Raw genomic sequence first — 8884 nt, 5'->3', positions numbered from 1 at the left:
CACCGAGAGAGGAAGATCTGCCAAACGTAACAGGACGGTCACCTCCACATTTACATTTGTTTGCCGACACCGGAATGAAACTCGACCGGAACGATGGATCGACTGCGGCGGAAACAATTAACTAATGTCAAACCGGCCTCCACATTAACCAGATTTAACACCATGCAAAGACTTTCTGTGGGGGTTACATCAAAAGGACTCAAAGTATAACTTTAAAGGGGTACTCCGCTGCTAGACATCCAAAGGATGGGATAAGATATCGCAGGGGGTCCCGACAGTTTCCTGCAGCAGTGGTAGTGACATCATGGCCACGCCCCCTCATGATGTGACACCACGTCATGGGTCAGGTGCGCACACAGCAGCCGGCACCCGCCACGCACTGACTGCAGCTGACACTCCCCATTAATTACAGCTATAAATTTGTCTTTTCTGGATACGTACCAGGATTACTAGTAATTTACAGGTCTGTACACCGTCTACATATTTCAGGGCGTGCAGGAAACAATGAAGACAAACTCTGCTGGTCCATTTACAGCTGATTTATTAGAGACCCGTTTCCCACAAATAAATAAAATGTACAAAGAGAAATCAGATAAAAAAAACAGAAACAGAAACAGTGCACATTATATAATTCATAAGGGAACATTCACATGTGTAGATTTTGCTGCAGATTTTCTGCACCAGATTTTCATATGGTAAGGCCCCATAAACACTATGGAATTTCTGGGAAGAGATTCCGATGCAGCAGCAGCAGCAGCAGCCACCCCATTGACTTCTATAGGATTCTGCTGCACTGTGCGCACTGCGAAAATTCTACGCTGTGGAAATAAAAATTCCGGACTCTGCCACAAAAAATACCACGAGGATCAAACAGCCGGTGCCTTCTGAACATAAAAACATACCATGAGGATCCTTAACATGAGTAACAAAAAGTAAAAGGTTAAGAGAGCATCCCGGTGAACAGACGCATTTCGAGTCTTGACTTTTTTTTTTTTGTTTGTTTTTACAGATTTGTAAATGACTTCTATTAAAAAATCTTTTAATCCTTCCAGTACTTATCAGCTGCTGAATACTACAGAGGAAACGCTTTTCTTTTCGGAACACAGAGCTCTCTGCTGACATGACGAGCACAGTGCTCTCTGCTGACATCTCTGTTCATTTTAGGAACTGTCCAGAGTAGGAGAAAATCCCCATAGCTGCTCTGGACGGTTCCTAAAATGGACAGAGATGTCAGCAGAGAGCTCTGTGTTCCAAAAAGAAAAGAATTTCCTCTGTAGTATTCAGCAGCTAATAAGTACTGGACGGATTAAGATTTTTTTAATCAAAGTAATTTACAAATCTGTTTAACTTTCTGGCACCAGTTGATTTAAAAAAAATAAAATAAGAAAAAGTTTCCCCCCCAGAGTACCCCCTTTTAATAGTAACTCTGAAATTATGATTAAGAGTTGCAAGACTCGAAATGCGTTTGAGAGTTCCCCAAGATACTCCCTTAAAGGGTAGTGCTGGGCGGTATACCGGTTCATACCAAATATCGGTGTGTTTTTTCTGTACAATATGAATTCTTCTCTATACCGCAATACCGGTCGGGCTCCCTGTCCTAGACTTGCATTGAAAGGAGGGATGTGGCCATGACATCACAAGCCTCCAGCGTTGCATCGCTAGTCATCGCTCCGTGCACTGGATGACTGGGGTGCCACAGCAGAGATCACGGTGGGTCCCAGTGGCAGAACCCCCGTGATCAGACATCTTATTCGCTATCCTTTGGACAGTGGATAAGATGTCTGGCAGCAGAGTACCCCCTCTAAGTTTGACTATTTCTTGCACATTTTTAAGGATCCACAATGACAGTAGTTTTTATGTTTATGTGAGGTGCTGGCGGTGTAATCTTCTTGTGCATTTCATAGGAGCCGGCAGTGCACCACGCCAAGGTCAGCTGACTTCCACTTGGACTATGCAGAAATAATAAACCGGTTCACTCCGTTGAGGAATGTCACACAGACTGCATTGCCAGCAGTGGGCATGGTGCAGATCTGCACAACCCAAGTGCCATCGCTGGCTGCTGCAGAGGGCATCACCAATCTGAATTTGTCTGGGGTGGATATTCCGTAGTGTGCACCTACCCTAAAGTCAGGGTTTCTTAACCAGTGTGCCTCCAGCTGTTGAAAAACCACAACTTCCAGCATAGCCAGAGAGCCAAAAGCCTGTCTGCCTTCTCCAAAGGATCCAAACTGTCCCTGAAAGGCGAATCAAGGCAGTCTAAGGCTGTCCGGACATGCTGGGAAATGTAGTTTTTCAACACTGTCCAACCATATGGAGAGTGTGAACAGAATTGTACAAATACCAGAAGCTAAAAAACTTCCATCATCCTATATGGGTATGGAGCTAGTCACAGAATACCACGGTAGTGTTGCCTTTTTTTATGCGTCATGTGAACAGAGCTCTCGATTCTGGGAGATGTAGTTTTGCTTCAGCTGGAGGCATACAAAGCTCTATGTGAATCATAAAATCTGCAGCAGAACATTGGTAGCAAAATACGCAAATGTGAACGTACCATAGGAGGCAAAAGGGGCGATGTCCAGTGCAAAGGCTTCAGCTTAACCCCATAGTAACTGGAGAATCCAGGATCAAGGCTTCCAAACCCTGTCCCAGTATTTCACATCATATGTGAGGGAGACCTATAACTGGGTTCGTACCACTTTCTACGGGGTTAAGCTCGCCAACAACAAAACAATTATGGACTGAAAAATAAATTTGCGCATTACTATTTTGTGATTGATCGTCCCCGTCACCTACTAAAACAAACATAGAAGCCATTGTGAACATGGTAGAATTTGGATGAGCTGATTCCTAACTGGCCATATATACGCAGAGAATTATCAGCGCTCGCGGTTACGTGTTGCCTCGGTGTAGTCATCGAGACCTATGGTGCCAAATCGCCAAATCACCCCCCGCATCAACATCTACATCTACACTCGCTTGTGTGTACGCGCGGACATTGCTGTGAATGGTGATTTCTATACGACTGAACTGGAAAGTTTAGTAACATGGAGGATGTTAATTTAAAAATCAGTCACATTTTTAGGGTACGTTGGCAAAAGCGTAACTGGCAGTGGGAAATCAAGGGTTACACTACCATTCACTTTAACAGGTCTGCCAGCAATCTGCCTCTATTGAAGAATTTCAGAGGATCCATTATAGGAGCACTCCAGTATTGGAAAGGGATAGGGGATAAGTTTTAGATCGCAGGGGGGTCCGACCGCTGGGAACCCCGCGATCTCCCGCACGGTGTCCAAATCTCTGGCCACCGCACGATGCAACGGCCGACACGCCCCCTCAATACAGCACTGCGGCAGAGGCGGAGATTACTGAAGGCAGTGCTCCGACTCTCCCATAGAGTTGTATTGAGAGGGCGTGTCAGGCGACGCCCCCATCCCGCGAACTGCCGGGGCCCCGTACGGGAAATCGCGGAGTCCCAGTGGTCGGACTCAAAGTTTTCCAATCCTGGAGTACTCCTTTAAAGCTAATAGTAGTGTAAATCAAATCGATCTCAATCATGTGAACATACCCTAAAGGGGTATTCTAGGGGGATCACTATATTTATATCTCTCTCTCATATATCTCTCTCTCTCTCTAATAGCAAGCAGGGGAGCGAGGAAGGGAGAGTATAGGCATTTCTTGTTTTAGAGTAGGGTCACATGGAGAACATCCGGAGCGCCGACGGCAGTCACAAGAGTGAGCTCCCTGCTGCGGCCAGGTAGCCGTGTGTCCATTCGTAGCCATGGATTTCCCGCTGTAGACACAGTGCCTGCTCAAAGCAGATGCGCAGGGGGAAATCCGCCACTAAGAGCAGACACACAGAGCTACCCAACCGGGAGCACTCTTTTGTAACTGCAGTTGGTGCATCCGCAGCGTATTTCATGCTCTGTGTGACTCGACCCTTAAAGGGATACTTCGGTGCTCCAGTGATCAGAACATTTTGTTCAGAAAGCTGAGAGCCTGTGATTGTGACATCACGCCACGCCCCCTCCATTCATGTCTAAGGGAGGGGGCGTGTCGGACAACACGCCCCCTCCCATAGACATGAATGGAGGGGGCATGGCGTGACAAACTGCTGCAGGAATCCAGCATTTGTTTAGGAGATGCAGGACCCCCGCGATCAGACATCTTATCCTCTATCTTTTGGATAGGGGATAAGATGTCTGGCAGCGGAGTACCCCTTTAATAAAATTCTGCAGGTCCCAGCATTCTGGCCCCTAATGATGAGCTAGTTATCACTTATCCTGGATATCCTGTGCATAGACGACAACACCATTAAATTTACACCATCCTAGAGAGTTCACAGTGATGTCACATAACCAGTAACATGGATAGGCTTACTCAGAAAGCAGAATATCCGCAAGGACAACCCGTGTGTGGCAAGCGCTGACATTGCAGGCAATACCTGTCCAAGCGGATTCTGCTGGAAAAATAAACAAATCTCTCCAGCAGGTTTTTCCGCCACAGAAGGTCTGCAGTGTGAACAGTGCAGCAGAATCCCAAGGAAAACAATGGGAGGCCGCTGCAATGGAATTTCTACACTGGATTCCGCTTGGAAACCCTGCTGTGTTACAGCCCAGACTGTCATGATTTAGAGGGGGTTCTCCAGGACTTTAACAACGATGACCCTCAGGGACCCCGCGTTTCCTTCACAGTGTTGATAAGCAGGGGGTCCCATAGGTCTCATCTGCGTCACATTCCATGAGAACTCCTCTAATAGCCATAATGGAAGTGAACCATAAATCTGACTATTGGCTTCTCCACACAACAACGCAAACGCACCGCGCCCAACCGATATTTGGTGATAAAGGTAAGGGACGTATCACGCATGTATCTGGCACCCTGAGCTGAGCGGCAGGCTCTGGCCATGTATTGCTTGTACACGTGGTGAATAACGCATTGAAAAAAGTACGGTTTATGGTTATAAAATAAAAGCAAGGTTAAGGAAGTGAGTGGGTTAAAAGGAAGAAAAAAAAAACCCTGCAGGAGACGGACTCGTAGACCACAGCGCTGTGCACATCCATATCTGATCCAATGTTCACCTTCCATCCAAACACAGCGCATTATATTGAGGCCTCATCTCTGCCCTTGGCCACTGGGACCGTTTCACACACCGACGCTCGAAACCAAGAAGACAACGGTCGCCTTCAGTTGACTTTCTGACCATAATCAATGACGCCCATGGTCTGTTCGCGACAATGCTTGATGCATAGCAGAGATCTTCACAGCAGCATGTTTGTTTGGGGGATACGGTAATTTTCCATGCCGATTTAACCTTGTCAAAAAAATCACTGGACTGTAAAAAAAATTATTAATACGCAATCCCTGTTTGTCCTTTGGGATGTGGCTGGACAGAGCCGCTCTGTTCCACACGTGGGCACTGCGCCATCTCGCCCCATCCCACTGTGTAAACAAACCTTCATGTGCCCAGAGTTGCTTTTACTTCAAGATTAAGGTGGCTTCGGTTCCATCTTTCTTGGTTAGATAAAGGCCGTGGTGTAGATGGTACTCTCTCCGTAAGAAGGCGTAGAAATAGTCGGCCACCAGCAGAATCTGAAAGTGATAAAAAGGTCATCCAGTAAAACTTATCAGCAGTTTTTCCCAACCCGTGTGCATGCACGGACAGCCAATGGCCTGTCTGCCATCTCCAGAGAATCCACACTGTCCCTGAAAAGGTAAATAAAGGCTTCCCTCATCTCAGCAGGCTTGGGCTGTCCGGGCATGCTATGAGTTATTGTTTTGCAACATCTGAGGGTGCCGCAGTTTGGAGACCACTGCACGTGAGCAGTGAAAGGTAAATCGAGGCTTCCCACTCATCTCATCAGCCTTTGGCTGTCCGTGCATGTTGGGAGTGGTAGCTTTGCAAAAGCTGGAAGTAAACTGGCTGGCAAACAATGCTCTAGTGTAAAAGAGCAACAAGGATTAAGAACAAAACTCACCTGTGCCACGTTAAATGAGAGCGTGATGGCGTAGAAGAAATTTGAGTTGGCACTACCCGCATATATCCACAAATGCCAAAGGACTGGAAAGAGTAGTGAACATACCACCAGCATGCAGGAGACGATGAAGATGTTACGCAAAACTGTACGAAGAGAAAGACACAGGGAGAGTTATCCAATCATGATATAGAGGCTGCGGTAAGCTGCGCATCTCACTTCACACCGGGTGTTTTTAGGATTATGGCAAGTCACGGGTATACCTTGCATCCATGTAGTAGTCCATAAAGGTTACTAGGCTAGAGGTGTACAGTGTCTGTGCCTGGAACGATTGTTCTGTACAAAATGCTTCATAGGACTATAGTGACCAATGCAGACTGCCACCAACATAGGCTGGATAACTGGGCCTTTCCCCAAAGCTATCTTCTGGTGGGTCTTAGCTACATTTCAGAAGCTAACCAGCGGTATACATCAACTGTGGGGACTGTTAGGTTCCTAGTCCTATATAAATATCCGCCTGTGATTTAATATTTTAGCAACACCGCTTTGTAAATTGCCCCCGCTCTGCAGAAACTTACACCTTGACAGATGGGACCACATGGGGAGGAGAGCCATGTAGAGAGCCACGTCCCCCACAGTGGGGTAAGATTTGAAGATGCAGATAATAGCAATCTGTATGAACATCAGGAACACTGGGTGGTCTCTGCAAGAACAAAAGAAGCAAAGCTAATAAAGTGCGGCAATATAGGAAAACATCAATAAGGCCTATGCACATTACAGATATTCCGATGCAGCAGCCTTCCATCGACTTCTATGGGATTGGGATTCTGCTGCACTGTGCGAACTGACAAATATTCTGCAGCAGTAAGTGAACATGTTCATTCTTTAGGGGGAATATTGCACAGAACTGCCAATTCCTGCAGTCATACAGCCGATTCATCACTGCGATGCCTGCCCGGAGATATTCCATAGTGTGAATGGGCCCTTACAGTAAATTGTACTTTCCTTATTGATGGGTTTTCCTGTTTTTTTGTTTTGTTTTTATTAATATTTTATTGTTTTTATTAATATTTATTAATTATATATTATACCGTATTTATCGGCGTATAACACGCACTTTTTATTTAAAATTTTTAGCCTAAAGTCTACTTGCGTGTTATATGCTGATAAGCCGCTACAGTTCAATGATTTAAAGTGGGCGCTTTAAATCAATGAACTGCAGCGGCTTTGCAGGTGCAGAGACCGCCAGCGCTGCCGGCTTCTCTGCCCCTGCCTTTCCTGGGGTCTAGAGCCCTGCTGCTGGCCCTTCTCTCCCCCTGGCTATTGGCGATGCTGCCCGTTCTCTCCCCCTGGCTATCGGCGATGCTGCCCGTTCTCTCCCCCTGGCTATCTGTGCCGGTGCCGATAGCCAGGGGGAGAGAAGCAGCGCCGGCAATGGGGCAGCAGCGCCGATAGCCAGGGGGAGAGAAGGGGCAGCGGCACCCATTGCCGGCGCCACTGCCCCGTTGCCTCCCCCCATCCCCGGTTGCATAATTACCTGTTGCGGGGGTCAGGTCCTCGCTGCTTCAGGCCACCGGTGTGCATCCCATGCGTCGTTGCTGTGCACTGCACGGCGCAATGACGAGTGACGTAATTGCGCCGCGCAGCGCATAGCAACGACACAGGGGACGCACACCGGAGGCCTGAAGCTGCGAGGACCTGACCCCCGCAACAGGTAATTATGCAACCGGGGATGGGGGGAGGCAACGGGGCAGCGGCGCTGGCAATGGGTGCCGCTGCCCCTTCTCTCCCCCTGGCTATCGGGGATAGGGCGCAATGGGGCGCCGGCACAGATAGTCAGGGGGAGAGAACGGCAGCGGCGCCGATAGCCAGGGGGAGAGAAGGGCCGGCAGCAGGGCTCTAGACCCCAGGACAGGCAGGGGGAGAGAAGCGGGCAGCGACGGCCTCTCTCCCCCTGCCTTTCCTGGGGATGTATCGGGGTATACACGCGCACACACGCACCCTCATTTTACCAAGGATATTTGGGTAAAAAACTTTTTTTACCCAAATATCCTTGGTAAAATGAGGGTGCGTGTTATAGGCCGGTGCGTGTTATAACCCGATAAATACGGTATTTAATATTTTATTAATTTATTTCATTTCAATTTAATGATATTTATTTCATTATCAATATTTATTATTATTATCATGATTAATTTTTATTTTTATTAATTTTTATTTGTAATATTTTTGTACAATGATTAATAGTATTCATATTTAATATAATTAATATTGTTATAATAATTATTATTTATATTTTATTATAAATATTATTACCATAATTTTTATCATCGTCATCACATTCTAGTTAGAGTTGAGTGGATCTACAGCAAGATTTACCAAACCTGAATATAATGAATCTGCTGTCATTTAGTCTTCCAAATCAGTATTTCCCCAAACGGTGTGTCTCCAGCTGTTGCAAAACTTACAGCAGCCAAAGGCTGTCCAGGCATGCTGGGAGTTGTAGTTTTGCAACAGCTGGAGACCCACCGTGTCACAGTGGTATCCTTTGGAAGGGATAACATGTCTAGGGGCGGAGAACCCCTTTAACCCTATAATTTTTGGTTCTCTGCAAGGTATCGGTGCACCCCTGCATCTAACATGGTGAATTCTGATACATGCCAAGATATCAGGACGTGTTTACCTTCCTAAGAAAGCTACTTAGGACCTGGTGTATTCCATTTTACCTGTGCATATGAGCAGAGAAAATTCACAGCAGAAAACAGTAGCAGGCGAGAAATTGTCAGCATAGAAATCGACCTGGGTGCAGAATTGGGTATTTTTGTCACTTCATGTAGCAGAAAAATTTTAATAAAAAGAGATGAAAAAGTCCCATCAAAACAAAAATGGTCCCAATAAAAACTACAGACCAT

General features: G+C 46.5%; 1 protein-coding gene across 3 annotated transcripts in view; it reads right to left on the bottom strand.

Moving 5' to 3' along the window:
• Positions 1-1288: 1288 nt before the first annotated feature.
• PIGU (phosphatidylinositol glycan anchor biosynthesis class U) overlaps positions 1289-8884 on the bottom strand; it is a 54437-nt gene continuing 46841 nt past the window's right edge. For 2 of the 3 annotated variants that reach the window (XM_056548728.1, XM_056548727.1), the window contains exons 9-11: positions 6551-6675; positions 5976-6118; positions 1289-5589 (exon numbers count right to left, since the gene is read on the bottom strand). In XM_056548728.1, coding sequence (XP_056404703.1) covers positions 5476-5589; positions 5976-6118; positions 6551-6675 — 382 coding nt within the window. In that variant the 3' untranslated portion in view covers positions 1289-5475. The remainder of the gene's footprint in view (positions 5590-5975; positions 6119-6550; positions 6676-8884) is intronic. The other variant, XM_056548726.1, reaches the window with a different exon arrangement.

This window comes from Hyla sarda, chromosome 12, assembly GCF_029499605.1.
Source record: "Hyla sarda isolate aHylSar1 chromosome 12, aHylSar1.hap1, whole genome shotgun sequence".
In the NCBI taxonomy this organism is placed as follows: Eukaryota; Metazoa; Chordata; class Amphibia; order Anura; family Hylidae; genus Hyla; species Hyla sarda.
Note: the sequence above shows the minus strand (reverse complement) of the source record. Positions and strands in the feature narration are given on the sequence as shown.